This window comes from Dromiciops gliroides, chromosome 2 (genome assembly GCF_019393635.1).
Source record: "Dromiciops gliroides isolate mDroGli1 chromosome 2, mDroGli1.pri, whole genome shotgun sequence".
NCBI classification, from domain to species: domain Eukaryota; kingdom Metazoa; phylum Chordata; class Mammalia; order Microbiotheria; family Microbiotheriidae; genus Dromiciops; species Dromiciops gliroides.
In genome coordinates this window covers 214563152-214578693 of record NC_057862.1, presented here as the reverse complement: position 1 = coordinate 214578693, position 15542 = coordinate 214563152, and the positions used below count along the sequence as shown (strand labels likewise).

Here is a 15542-nt window from a genome sequence, read left to right as displayed (position 1 = left end):
TAGTAGATGTGTAACAATGGGCACATCACTTGACCTCCACATACTCCAGGCTGCTCTCTAGAACTATAAGTTATAAAGGAGTTGTTGCTATGCATTGGTGTGAGGGAGTTTCCACGCCAGGGGGTTCCTGGAGGCAATGAAATCATAGGATTAAAAAAAATCATATCTTTTTATCAAAAAGAAAAAACACATTGTCTGTACCTGAGGACAAGGAAAGAAAAGAATCAGATATTGCCAATTGTAGAATGGTCCATGACTGCAGTTGTCTAATGTTTCCACCAGAAATGATTGCCCACAGTACAAGAAATATGAGTATGGTTCCTGCACTGCCAACCTGACAAGCCTAGAAGGTTATTCAGAACAGCTTAAAGATATGGTCACGTTCTACTTGAACTCCAGCATCTCACCTAAAGAGGCCATGCAGAAGGTGGGGATTCCAGTAAAGAATGAAGGAAGTCACTACAACATGGGCATGTACAAGGTAGGACCCGGGCAGGCAAGTGGCAGAACTGGTTTTAAAAATGGACTTGCTTTGTATTTCAACTAACCAACTTTATTTTAAAGTCCATGGTTTGATGTTTAAAATTTCTTCTTAATACGGCTCCTTGTTACTGTCTCCAGTCTTCCTTTGATTGTAAGCTCCCCGAGGGTAAGTACTGTCTTTCACCTCTTTTTGTATCTATAGAGCTTAGCACAGGGCTTGGCACATCATAGGTACTTAATAAATCTTATTGATTGAATCTTATACTTCACTCCCTCTACATACTCTATAATCCAGCCTATTTGCTGGACACACTGCATTCTACCTCCCATCTCTCTGCCTTTGCATCAGCTGTCCCTCATGTTTGGAATCTTTGCTTGCCTCACCTCCATCACCTCTTAGTTTTCCTGGATTCCTTCAAGAGCCAGTTGAAATTGAGCTGGACTCTCAGCTCACTCCCCTTTGCATCTGCTGCTCTGCCTGGTTTCAGCTTCATGGAACAAGATACCTTCTGGTCCCTCCCCTTTCCTGCCTCCTTTTATATATTGTCTCTCCCCCCCCACCCCATTAGATTGCAAGCTCCTTGAGGGCAAGGATTGCCTTTCTTTTTATTAATTGTATCCTTAGCACTTAGCATGGTGCCTGGCACATAGTAGATGATTAATAAATGTTTTTTTGGATTAGATTGGGCTGGAGGCCTTTTCTAGTCCCCACTGCTGCTAGTGACTTTCCCTCTGAGATTACCCTTCATCTACTCTGTTTATATCTTATTTATTAGTTATTTACAGGGGCAGTGAGGTGGCAAAGTGGATAGAGTGCTGGGCCTGGAGTCAGGACGACTCTTCTTCCTAAGTTCTGTGTGATCTTGGGCAAGTCATTTAACCCTCTTTGCCTCAGTTCCTTATCTGTAAAACGAGCTGGAGAAGGAAATGGCAAACCACTCCACTATCTTTGCCTAGAAAACCCCAAATGGGGTCACAAAGAGTCCAATATGGCTTCAACTACTGAACAACAAAAGTTATTTACATGTTGTTTCCCTCATTGGAATGTGAGATCCTAAAGGGTAAGGATCATTTCTGGTTTTCTTTGTATCTACAACACTTATTACAGTGTTTGCCACATAGTTTTTTGATTGGTTGATGACAGCTATGTGAATCAAGACTATTGGGAGTTGTTTTTTTTCTTCTTAAGGCTTTGAGCATCTCTGTGAATTAAAAAAAATGTACACATCCTTCTTGGTTCAAGGCATAGCCTCATCCCTGTGACAACATACTTTCATAAGTAAACATCTCAGGATTTATGATCAAAAGTCTGCTGGAGGCAATGATCCAATATAACCCTGAAGGACTTATGAAAATTGCAATCCATCTACAGAGAAAGAACTGATGGTTTCTGAAAACAGCTGAAAACGCATTTTAAAAAACTTTTTTGACAATTCCTTAATCTGAAGTTTTGTTTTTTTAACGATTTTCTCTCACAACCCAGCTAATGTGGGAATGTTTTCCATGACTACTCATGTATAACTTATTTTTAATTTGTTTGAGTTCTGGTAGGTGGGGGGTGGGAAGGGAGGGAGGAAGAGAAGTCAGAACATAAAGTTTTTAAAAAATTGATGTCAAAATTTGTTTTTACATATATTTTGGAAAATAAAATTCTATTCCATACAAAAAAAATATGCTGGTCTTTTAGCCACTGTATTATGTCTCTGTCAGGAAGGCTGTGTCATGTTCTTGGCTTTGTAATATAATCCATGACTGATCACAGATGCAGAGTGGCTGTAATCCCTATGGGTTTACTTGCAGATTTTGAGTACTACATTATCATGGACTTGGGATTTTATTCAACATCTGGTTTCTTCAAGATAGTCTAACCTAAGTCACTCACTTTCCCAACCAATTGAAACATTTCTTTTAAACCACAAATCTTAGACTTAAACCTTAGTGCTCTAAGTGGCATCCAGTTGATTCAACTCAAAAAGCACCTACTGAGCATCTACTTGGGCCAAGACAAGATTCTGGGTTCAAAGGAAGCAAAGACACAATGAATCTGTTCCTGCTCTCAGGGAGTTTGTATTATACATCCTTGTATGGTTGGTTGAAAGAACATTAGCCTGAGAATGGAGAGGAACCCAAGTTTAAGCCTCATCTGCCATTAGCAGGCATATGTGACCTTGGGCAAATCATTTCTCTTCTCCTCATCTGTAAAAAGGAGGGTTGGATAATGTGATTTTTAAGGATGCCTCCCCACTCTAACATTCAGTAATTCCATTTTGTTATTATTCAGTTGTTTTCAGTTATGTCTGACTCTTTGTGACCCCGTTTGGGGCTTTCTTGGCAAAGATACTAGAGTGGCTGGCTTTTTCCTTCTCCAACCCATTTTACAGGTGAGGAAACTGAGGTGAACAGGGTCATACAGCTAGTAAGTGTCTGAGGCCTGATTTGAACTGAGAAAGATGAGTCTTCCTGGCTCCAGGCCCGGCACTTTATCCACTGGGCCACCTAGCTGCCCCCAGTGATTCCATAACTAGATACAGATCTATGTGTCAATTTTTTGTAGATGAACCATGAACCTTGAGTTCTTTTTTACGAGAATGGTCAAGTATTTGGGATATTCTCTAACCTGGTCCTCCTTCAGGTCAGTGGCATGCCTTTGTGAGAATAATAATAATAATGCAAGGTAGAAGCTAGGTGTCATTTTATGACTGAAATGACTGAACAACCACAAGGTCTCTCTTAGGTCAAGAGAAATCCCTTCTACATGGAATCTAGATAAAGGTATATTTTCATGACCTGAGCCAGCCATTCTCCTCAATTGGTCCTGTATTCAAATCTTGGCATTGCTACTTACTACCCACATGACCTTGGGCAAATAATTTTCTGACCCTATGCCTTAGTTTCTTCTTCTGTAAAATAAAGACACCAGACTAGATGATTTCTGAGGTCCTTTCCAGATGTAAATCCTATGATCCCACTATCTTATCTGGTTATATTCATTTATCAACCAATAAGAATTTATTAAGTGGCCCTGTAGCCTTCCTTTGGGAGCAGGTCTCAGTTCCTCATTGGTTATTTCCTCCTGGATCCTGCATTTTTTCAGGAAGGACCAACAGGCCAGCCATGTTCATGCCTCCATTCCTCTCTGGGCCCTTTCACCAACTCTCTGTACTTCTTTCTCCACCGTGCCCCCAAGTGGGTATGTGCTACCACTTCCACTCACATGTACCTTTCCACTTCCTTTTATATACTGTCTTCCCCTATTAAAATATAAGCTTCCTGAGGGCAAGGACTGTCTTTGTTTTGCTTCTCTTTGTATCCCTGGCACTTAGCATGATGTCTAGGACAGAGTAAGGACTTAATAAGCCTCTTGCTGACTACCATATGCTGGTCTCTCTGCTAGATGCTAAGGATATAGAGTCAAAGATAAGATAGCCCCTGCCCTCAAGGCACTTGCCTTCTATTTTTATTAGCTCAGCTTCTCTTGTGTTTCCAAAGGGGGAAGTAGCAAACCCTCAGAAGAAGTCTAAAATAATTGTATTGATATTATATTAGTATTTCATTTTAATATGTTCATTTATGTTGTTTATAATTGTGTTATGCTTAATTGTATTACTTAACATGAAGACTATTAGGATAGTTTACACACATAATGCTTTAAGTTAGGAAGGATCAAGATATTCTCAGCAGACTGCAATGCAGATCTTTCAAAAAGGCTTTTTCAAAAGAGTCAGGATGCCAAAAGCCTTTCAATGGAAAGATCTACTCCTCAAAGGCAAGACTAATCTTCCTAGGTTCCTTCAGCCATTTTTTAAAAACAGGACCTGTGGTTTCTTATATATAGGGAGTTCTCAGAGAGGAACTTCCTCTACACAGGTAGGTCTGCAACAGCTTGCCTAGGGCACTGAGAAGTTATATCATTTGCCCAGGGTCACACAACTAGTATATGACAGAGGCAGGATTTGAACCCAGGTCTTCCTGGCTTGAAGGTCAGCTCTCTGTCCACTATACCATGATGCTTCTTTTGCAACGTGTTGTAGAAGATAGAAAACCAGCTTGAAAGCCAGGAAGACCTGGGTTCAAATCCTGCCTCTGACAGGATGGACTGTGTGATCCCAGGCAAGTCATTTAACTTTTCAGTGTCGATGCCCTTTGTTGTTGTTCAGTCTTTTTTTTTTTTTCCAGTCATGTCCAACCCTTTGTGACCCCATTTGGAGTTTTCTTGACAAAGATACTGGAGGAGTTTGCCATTTCCTTCTCCAGCTCATTTTATAGATAGGGAAACTGAGACAAACAGGGTTGAGTGATTTGCTCAGGGTCACACAGATATTAAATGTCTGAGGTCACATTTGAACTCAGGCCTTCCCTACTCCAGGTCTGGCGCTCTATCCACTATGCCACCTAGCTTCCCCAACAATGTCCTAGGCAAACTAAAACTCTAAATGGCAGAGAAGATGCTTGCTTGAATTAGTAAAGAGGGAACTATTTTTTGCATGACTTTGCTTGTATAATTGATATCATATTGCATGCCTTCTCAATGGGTGGGGGATGGGAGGGAGGGAGAGAATTTGGAACTCAAATTCTTTTTAAAATGTTTTAAAAATGTTTTAAAACATGTAACTGGGGGAAATAAAATATTGTTAAAAAAGAAAAAAGTTAAATTTTTTTACATGTAATTGTAAAATATTTAATGACATAAAATATATTGAATTGATAAAGAGAGTTTTCTCATTTAGTAGTTCCCTTATGCCCCTGAAGTCACAGGTCCAGCCTCTGTGCCTATCCTTCCAGAATATGAGATCTGGAAGGCACTTCAGAGGTTGTCTCATCCTAACAACCTTTTAAATTGCATTGCCTTGAATTCTAAAAGGATTTTGCTTGACTACACTTATTTGTTATAAGGGAGGGCTTTTTATTTTTGCGGGGGAAGTGGGTGAGTAGTGATAGTGGTGTAAAAAAAAGTAAGTTTAAAAAAGCCTGGATTTCCACTAATTTCATATTTTTGTGTTATTCTTTGCTAGACATCTATTCCTTGCTCCACTGTTGGCAGCTTTGGCTGCCCTCTAGTGGTTACCATGACGCCGATTCCCAAGGACAAATTGGAAACTGTTCTACGGGACATTTACCAAACGAAAGATGTACGAGGAGAGCCCGTTCACATTGGCTCCCCAGGTCGGTGACTTAACATGTCTCCAAGTATTCTGCTGCCCCAGTTTGAAACTATGCAAAAGAAACAGGTGGCTCAAAGGGGGTGTAGCATTCTATTGAACCCATTGTACTTCTGGGATGGGGAATATAGGTAAAAGTTAGCCTGGACCTCTCTCCCTAACTTTCCCTGGCTTCCTTCAAGTTTCAGCTAGAATCCTAGTGAGACAAGTACTTTCCCTCTGCTGATTCTCTCCAATTTATCTTGTCTATATCTAGGTGGTAAAGTGGATAGAGTACCAGGCCTGGAGTCAGGAAGACTCACCTTCCTGAGTTCTGATCCAGCCTCAGATACATACTAGCCATGTGATCCTGGGCAAAGTCACTTAACCCTGTTTGCCTTACTTTCCTCATCTGTAAAATGAGCTGGAGAAGGAAATGGCAAATGACTTTAGTATCTTTGTCAAGGAAACCCCAAATGGGGGTGACAAAGGGTCAGACGTGACCGAAACAAGTAAACCACAACAAAATGATTCTGAGTCCTCATGAAAAGTCAGACACAACTGAAAAATGACTGAACAATGAAGGAAACTGAACAACAATATCTTCTAAGAAATAGTTATTTGAATGTCTTCTTCCCTGTTAGGCTATAAACTTGAGGGCAAGGACTGTCTTTTACCTTTCTTTGTATCCAGTGTACCTAGCATAGTTCCTGGCCCAGAGTAAGCACTTAATAAGTGCATGCTGACTGATTGACTGACAAAGCAATCTGAAAGACTTACAGAATTGGACATTGAACCTTCTAAGGCCCCATTCCTTTTGAAGGTAGATTGAAGTTCTTTTAGGTAAGTCTGTGATGCCAATAATCTACTTCCCATCCTCCTCTTTAGAGAATCAGAACATGAGAATCAGGTATCACCTAGTCTAATGACCTGAACTAAAATCCTCTCTATCCCTGACAGGTGGTCATCAAGTCTTTATTTGAAGACATCCCCACCTCTCTCTTTCTCTCTCTCTTTCTTTCTCTCTCTCTCTCTCTCTCTCTCTCTCTCTCTCACACACACACACACACACACACACACACACACTAATAGAGAACCCACTGCTCTCCAGCCCACCCTCCATTTAGATAGCGCTAATTGTTCAGCTTTTCTTTTTATCAAGCCTAAATCTGTACTTCTGCAACTCCTACTCACTCATTATTCCTAATTCTACAAGGCTAATCCCTCTTCCAACACAACAACCCTTCAAATAACTTTAAGAGTTATCATCTCCCCCTCCCACACCCCTCTTCAACATTTTCTCATATCCAGGCTAAACTTCCCCAGGTTCTTCAGCTCATCCTCATCCAGCATAATTTTAGATTTATCATCCTGGTAATTCTCTTTTGCACTTCAATCAATCCATCAGGCAGGCAGGCAGGCAAACATTATTCTGTAAGACTTTTGCCATTAAATATCCTTACTTTTTTTTTTTTTGGCCGGGCAATGAGGGTTAAGTGACTTGCCCAGGGTCACACAGCTAGTAAGTGTCTGAGACTGGATTTGAACTCAGGTCCTCCTGAATCCAAGGCCAGTTTTTTATCCACTGCTCCACTTAGCTGCCCCCAGGCAAACATTAAATGCCTGCTATAATATGCCAAACACTGTGCTGGAGATACAAAAAGAAGACAAAAAGCAAAATGAAATTCTCCCTGTTCTTGGGGTATTGAAATGAAACACTCCATTGCTCTTATATTTGGAAGCAACATTTACATATGTAAGTAGCTACAGAATAAAAATTATAGGAAAATACAAAGGTATTGAGGGAGGGGAGATGGAGGGTGCTAGAAGTTGGCGGGGGGGGGGGGTAGCAGAGGGGTGGTTAAGAAAGGACTTCTCCAGTTTCTCAATGTCCTTTCCAAAATGTGGTGCCCAGAGAAGAACACGGTGTCCTAAATATGGTCGGATCAGGGTGAAATCCTGTCCACTCCTTTGTTGAAGACAGTTAGCATAGCCCAAGATCATCAGTGGGAATGGTGATGATTTATAGACATTGAGTTCAGATGAAAAAGATGGGGCTGGAGTGTAGGATGAATGCTGCCTATGGGATTTAGTTTGCCCAATAATGCAAAATTCTGGAAAGGAAGTTGGATAAAACTCCATTGAAAACAAACATTTGGGGCAGGGAAGTGGGGGGAATTGATTTCTATGATTTCTCTGTTGTAGGGGATTCTTGGTATATAAATGACCTCCACCAATGTAAATCAGTAACTAATCTATATCTTACAGTTTGAATTGTCTGAGGTCATTTGCCCATGATCATATAACTAGTGTCACAATAGGGTAATCTTTCTGATGCCAAGCATGGATCTATAACCACTAGGCCATGCTGCTGATGCATTTTGTTAAAAACACATAATAACAACATGCTTTCATTTTTTATGCCAAAACTGATGACCCCATATCAGTAGAACAATCACCATGTCATATTTCTACAAGTGGGGATGGATTCACATTCTCTGACCCTGTCCTTATATCCAGGGACATATATCTATTAGGCAGCCAGTCAGGGCTCAGAAATTCAGTCTGTGGCTAGGAAGCAGTTTTTTTTGTTTGTTTGTTTTTTGTTTTTTTGAGGGGCAATTGGGGTTAAGTGACTTGCCCAGGGTCACACAGCTAGTAAGTGTTAAGTGTCTGAGGCCGGCTTTGAACTCAGGTACTCCTGAATCCAGGGCCGGTGCTCTATCCACTGCGCCATCTAGCTGCCCCTAGGAAGCAGTTTTGATTTGTACCATTAACTGATAAATATGAGCACTGAATTTGTAGCATGGACTTTGCAAGTCCTGTTCTAAACAAAGGAGCAAATGAAAGAAAAGAGATCTCTTATATGGAAAACTTACTGGTGTTGTACTAGTGTTAATCTCGGAGGTAGGAAGATCTGAATTCAAATCTGACTTTAAATAATCAATCAATAAACAATGATTAAGCACATATTATGTGCCAGGAACTGTGCAAAGCCCAGAGAATATAAATAAAAAGAGGCAAAAGACAGTCCCTACCCTCAAGGAGCTTAACGGGAGGAAAGAAACTAAAGCAAGCCCCTTACAGGGACCAATAGGAAATAATTAACAAAGGAAAGGCACTAGACTTAAAAGGGAAAAATGGGATGTTGGTTTGGACTGAAGGGAAGCCAGGGAAGTCAGTAGGCAGAGCTGAGGAGGGAGAACATTCCAAGCATGGGGGACAGCCAGAGAAAATGCCACAACCTGAGAGATGTTTATGGAACAGCCAGGAGGCCCCTGTCACTGGATAGGAGAGTATGTGGAGGGAAAAGTTAGAGGGGCGGGATCTGAATACCAAAGAGAACATTTTGGTTTTGATCTTGGAGGTGATAGGGAGACACTGGAGGTTATTGAGTAGTGGGGTGTCGTGGTCAGACCTGCACTTTGGTGGTTCAGTGGAGGACGGATTGGAGTGGGGAGAGCCTTGAGGCAGACAGGCCTACCCATAGGTAATTGCAATAATCCAGCTATGAGGGGGCAGCTAGGTGGTGCAGTGGATAAAGCACTGGCCTTGGATTCAGGACAACCTAAGTTCAACTACAGTCTCAGACACTTGATACTCACTAGCTGTGTGACCTTGGGCAAGTCACTTAACCCTCATTGCCCTGCAAAATAAATAAATAAAAATGTCCAGCTATGAGAGGATGGGGGCCTGCACCCAAGTGGTGGCAGTGTCAGAGGAGAGACATGTTTCAAAGGTGAAATGGACAGGCCTGGGTAATAGCTTGGATATGGAGCTGGGGGAGTAGTTTGAGAGACAGGGAGAAGTCTGGCCTGACTAAGGTTGTAAGCCTGAGGGACTGGGAGGAAAGTGTTGCCCTCTCCAGTAGTAGGGAAAGTAGAAGGGGGAGAGGGTTTAGGGAGAAAGATACCGAGTTCAGCTTTGGACTCATTAGCTATATGACAGTAGCACTTACTAGCTATGTGACCCCAGGCAAGTCGCTTAACCTGAGTCTGCCTCAGTTTCCTCAACTATAAAATAAGGAATAATAGCACTTATCTTCTAGGCTTGTTTTGAAGATTAGATAATATTTATAAAGCACTTGGCACACTTAATAAGTACTTGTTTCCTCCCTCCTTCCTTCCTTCCTTCCTTCCTTCCTTCCTTCCTTCCTTCCTTCCTTCCTTCCTTCCTTCCTTCCTTCCTCCCTCCCTCCCTCCCCCCTTCCTTCTTCCTCCCTTCCTCCCTTCCTTCTCTCATCCCAAGAGATGATGTGGTATGCGTGTGTACATGTATATGTGTGTATGTGAAAGACTCCTCATTATCTTGACATATATGTATGTACATGTCTATTTCAATTGCACCAGCTCAGAGGTAAACCTGTCTGTATGACATCACTTTTCTCCATCTGCTCTCTATAGACCTGTTGGGAATCAAAGATCTTTCCAAACCAGACTATGGGGAACCAACGATGCTTCAGCCAGGAGATGTCCCAGTGTTTTGGGCCTCAGAGGTGACAAGCCTGGAAGCTGTTAGCAGCTGCAGTGAGTATACTCTCATTATGACTTCTTTCCCAGATTTGGATGAATTAATGGGCGTGGCCTCTGCTGGGTTTAACACTGAATTTAAGAGCAAAGAGTGGGATCATAACTTTGATGGATTTAACTCTTCTCAGCAATACAATGGTCCAAGAAAATTCCAAAGGACTCATGATGGAAAATGTTCTCCACATCCAGAAAAAAGAACTGTGGAATCTGAATTCAGATTGAACCATACTGTTTCTACTTGTTTTTGTTTTTTCTTTTCTGAGGTTTTTCCCTTTTGTTCTGATTCTTCTTTCACAACATGACTAATGCAGAAATATGTTTAATGTGATTGTAAATATATAACCTATATCGGAGTGCTTGCTGTCTTGGGGAGTGGGGAGAGAAGGGAGGGAGGGAGAAAAATTTGGAATTAGAATTCTTATAAAAACAAATATTGAAAACTATCTCTACATGTAACTAGAAAATAATAAAATACTTTTATGATAAAAAAGAGTAGGATCATGCCATCCACAGCCAGCTCCCCTGAAATTAATCTATTTTGTCACTTAAAAATTAGTGCTCTCTACCTCTCCCAGTATTGGGTTTCCATTCTAGGGAATCCTTCTAAGGCTTGGTGCAACCCACATCATTACAGAGAAAGGCAATGGAGAGGGGAGCCAGGAATCCTAAGTCTTTTTACACTGAGCATTGGACAAATGTAGGGAACAGTGAGGAAACCCTAAATATTCTTTGGTCCCTTTTCATTTCACTGTGATCACTTTCAGAGAGTTCATGGATTACCTTCCACGTACTCTGTATGCATCTTTTGTGTATCTCCTTATTTACTGGTCTCTCCCATTAGAATGTGAGTTCCTTGAGAGCAGGGAGCATGTTTTTGCTTTTCTTTGTATCCCTAGCACTTAGCACAGTGCCTCACACATAGTAAGCACTTCATAAATGCTTGTCAACTGACTTAAAAAAAAAAATACAGAATCTTGAAGTTGGGAGGTAACTAGTCAGACCCTACTTGTATAGAAATCTCTACAACATCCCCAACAGTTGGTCATTTAGCCTTCTCTTGAGGATAGTCAACAAGAGAGAGACTATGTTACTCTCCTTTTTTTTCCTTGCCAGGAAATGAGGGTTAAGTGACTGGCCCAAGGTTACACAGCTAGTAAGTGTCAAGTGTCTGAGGCCGGATTTGAACTCAGGTCCTCCTGAATCCAGGGCCATTGCTCTATCCACTGCGCCGCCTAGTTGCCCCTGTTACTCTCTTCTTTTTGAAAAATATGGGGCAGCTAGGTGGCTCATTGGATAAAGCACTGGCCCTGGATTCAGGAGGACCTGAGTTCAAATCCGGCCTCAGAGCCTTGACACTTACTAGCTGTGTGACCCTGGGCAAGTCACTTAACCCCAATTGCCTCACTTAAAAAAAAAGAAAAAAAAAGAAAAATGAGACATCTGTCCTTCTCTAGTACTGCAGTATCTCTCTGGGATGTATGGGGTGCTTAGGCAGGACTAGTACCTCTGTTGTGAAGGCTTGTCATGCCTTCTTTGGTGTCTACCTCATACCCAACTCTCACCTGTAACTCCAAGGAGCTGTAGAATGTGCAACAGCCACATTCAGGTAAACTGTCTTGGCAGAAGGGCTAACCCAATTTGAGGATAATCAGTAGGCTTCAAACTTGTTGGTGAGTTACAGAGGTGTCTACCCCAAGCGTATGAAGATTTCCCCTGGTGGAATGGGCAGATGAGAAAAATTTGTTCCAACAGGGCTATGAAGGTGGCTAAAGCAGACCTGTGGATCTCTTAGAGCTTGGTCAGACATCCAAGACTCCAACCTCATCCACTGCATCCTGGGTCATCCCCAGTCATCCTGACTTTTGTCTTGACACTGACTCTGGAAGAGAGAGTGAAGCTGACAGCTTTGCAGAGCTCTGCCTCACTTAAATCCAACTCATGAACAAGTCAAGACATCATCTCATGACATCTTTGGTCCTCTTTGAAAATGAAAGACGAACAACAACAGTATCTCTCTTTACGCTCCTTTAAAGATCACCTACAGTGACTTAGCAATCATAACTGTCAGCTCTTTCAATACTCTAAGATATTACTTGTCTGGTCCTGGTAACTTGAACTTGTTGAGGGCAACCAGATGACGCATGCCCATCTCCTCACTTAGCATCACTTTCCACTCCATGCGAATCATTTTTGTTCTATTTTTTGCAATTCAAAAATCATTCTCCTTGGACATGAGCACAGAGGCAAAATAAGACCTAGGCAATTCAGTCTTCCTGGAACAGGTAGGTGGTGCAGTGGATAGAGCACCAGGCCTGGAGACAGGAATACTGGCATTCTAATCTGGCCTCAGACACTTACTAGCTACAAGACTCTGGGCAAGTCATTTAACCTGTTTGCTTCAGTTTCTTCTCAGTAAAATGAGCTAGAGAAGGAAATGGTAATCACTGCAGTATCTTTGCCAAGAAGATCCCAAATGGGGTCAGGAAGAGTTAGACATAACTAAAATGAATAAACAACAACAACAATAAATCCAAAGAACTGGACTTGTTTGCCCGGAATCATCCCATACTCATTTGTGGTTCCTTTCCTTAAAGTATAACACTGAACATTCAGGCCAGGACTAATTTTTCAGCAGTAACACCTTCCATGGGGGAGCCTGGCACTAAGAACCCAATGGTAGAAAGCAAGGACTAACAAATGAACCTTGTGCCCTTCTAGGTAGAGACCTTCCCTCATGACTGAACTTAATAGAATAGTTTTCATTCCTTTTATTCCTAGCAGTGACTAAGAACAGATCAAGCAAATTACCTTAAGACTCAGAAAAATCTCAAGAAGGCACTAGAAACATTCAAACTGGTGTCAACTGCTAGCAACTCTACTACAATTTAACCTTCCCATTACATTCAGTTACTCAACCTGGCTTCCACAATCTATCCAAGTCTTTTCTAAATCTGAATTTGTCTAGTTCCTCTTTTCTTTCTCCTCATTTGAATAATTTCTGATGATGTTTTGCAATTCTGCCTTATTGAAATCCAATTCACACTCAAGTCAAAACATGTCCCTCATGATGTCATTGGTCCTCTTTGAGAATGAAGGAGGAACAACAACAATTTCTGCCTATCTTCAGAATTCAGTCTTGAGAGCTTCCCATCCCTATTGTATTAACTTCTCCTTCAGAATATTAGGCCACTGAATTTCAGCTATCCTTCCTCTGAATCCTGTGAAATATGCTTTCCCCAAATTTACCTTTCAAACCAGACTACCTGAATTTGCTCCTTGTCAACATCTTGAACTCCAGGATCATGAGTGGTCATTTCCACTCAAGTTTCCTCATGTTTCTATTTCAATAACCTGTTCTTCCTTGTGGGTTGAGTTCATCTGATAATAATTCCTCCTGTTGAGCTCCAGAAGAATGGGATGAATATGAGCTTTTCTTTTTTGAATTATACCCAATCAAGCTAGTGTAGAAACTGGCAAGACAGTTCAGTGAGTTGTGCAGCTGGAGCTCTGAATACTCACTCACTCAAGGATACCACCTGCACAACATTCTCATACTCTTAAATGGGGTTTCAGCCTAGCGCTTTGAAAGATACAGTTCCTGGTGTTTGGGGATGCTGAAAACTAAAAATTAATAGAACTTTCTTTTCTTCTTTTCAAGCAGGTATGGTCCTTCCTTAATTTCAACTCCTAAAATGCTTTCGTGTTTAGGACAATGGAAGGAAGGAAGAGTAGCTTCAAACTATTTTATGATTTAAAAAAAAAAAAACTAATGATGGATGGTAGAAAACATCACCAACAAAAAGCTAAGTGCAAAGAACGAGGTCATAGACTCATCTATCTAACATTCTTAGCCTTTCATATTCAGATATGACCTCCCCAAAGTCTAAATGACCTTACATTACATTAAATGACTTACACTATCCTTGTTTTAATGCTCCTGTGGCATTTTTTTTCTCATTTGAAAACAAGGTTATTCTTCCCTTTAATAGAATATAGACTAGAATGTTAGGACAATTTCATTTCTGCCTTTTATCCTCCACTACTTTACACATTGCTTTGTCTATGATAGGTGCTTAATTAATGTGTATTGAATTGAATTGAAATTCTCTCATCCCAAGTGCTGAATGGAAACACTGTCCACCTCTTTTCTATTTCAGAGTCACCACTGGCTTTTACCAGTGTTCCTGGGTGTGCAGTTGTTATTGACCGGAAGGATAAAGGGAGTCAAGTGAGTCATCCTGGGGAAGTCCCAGAGGTCCATTGCATTTCTGAAAATCCTCTGCACTACAGCATTACTTCATCTTCCAGCGTACAGAAAATTAGAGAGCTAGAGGGCATAATTGCCAGAGATCCAGGTAAGAAAAACAAACAAACACCCCCTTTCCTTCCAAGAAGAAGAAGAAGAAGAAGAAACCTTCTGGGATCAAGGCAGTGTTTGTTGTTCTAGAAAACTAAAACTGAACATAAAGGTTATACTTAGCGTATATACAGCTGACTTTTTTGTATTGAACCTCTGGCTGGATTGCTGCTAACTCTGCTTCTCTCTAAATGACATTCTGGTGGACCTTTATATAGGAGGTAGAAGAGATGAGCTGGTAGTGCCCCGGACATATCACATGTCCCATCCAATCATAACCAGACTGTGGTTTGCCATTCCATTGTCATGGTGAGTCTTAAATGATTTAGTGTAAAGAGCTCTAGAATAAGAATTTACTTCAATTACTTAACTTCACTAGGCCTCAGTTTTCTTGCCTTCAATAATAAAGAATTAAATATGGTGAGGTAAAAAGAATGTTAGATGTATAGTCAAAAGATTTGTGGTTAACTATGAATCTGCTATTTACTCTGTTACCTTGGGTCAGTTTCCTCCTCTGAAAATGATGGATTTATTATACCTGTAGAAATAAAACCTTTGATAAAATTCAATATTTGTCCGTGGCAAAAATAAATAAATAAATAAGAAAAAGAATAAAGAGAGGTTTTTCTTCAAAATGATAAACCTAGTCAAAATAATATATAATTAGAATTGTTGAGCCATTTCTAGTCATGTCTGACTCTTTGTGACCCCATTTGGGGTTTTCTTGGAAAAGATATGCAGTGGTTTGCCATTTCCTTCTCTAGGTCATTTTACAGATGAGGACACTGAGGCAAACAGGGTGAAGTGACTTGCCCAGGGTCATATAACTAAAAAGTGTTTGAGAGTGCATTTGAACTCAGGTCTTCTTCACTATTGTGCCAATTAGTTGGCCCTAAATTAGAAACATTCTCACTAAAAACGTATAGAGTAATGATGCCCATTCTCACTCCGTTAATATTCTTACTCTCATAGTATTAGAAATTTTCAAAATCACAATAATACAGGAAAGATATATTTGAGAGATTGTCATCAGAA

The 15542-nt window shown here is 40.8% G+C and overlaps 1 protein-coding gene across 2 annotated transcripts in view; it reads left to right on the top strand.

The window, feature by feature from the left end:
* DGLUCY (D-glutamate cyclase) overlaps nt 1-15542 on the top strand; it is a 132296-nt gene that overhangs the window by 60737 nt on the left and 56017 nt on the right. For both annotated transcript variants that reach the window (XM_043988705.1, XM_043988706.1), the window contains exons 4-7: nt 283-481; nt 5496-5646; nt 10025-10147; nt 14308-14505. In XM_043988705.1, the coding sequence (XP_043844640.1) occupies nt 283-481; nt 5496-5646; nt 10025-10147; nt 14308-14505 (671 nt within the window). The remainder of the gene's footprint in view (nt 1-282; nt 482-5495; nt 5647-10024; nt 10148-14307; nt 14506-15542) is intronic.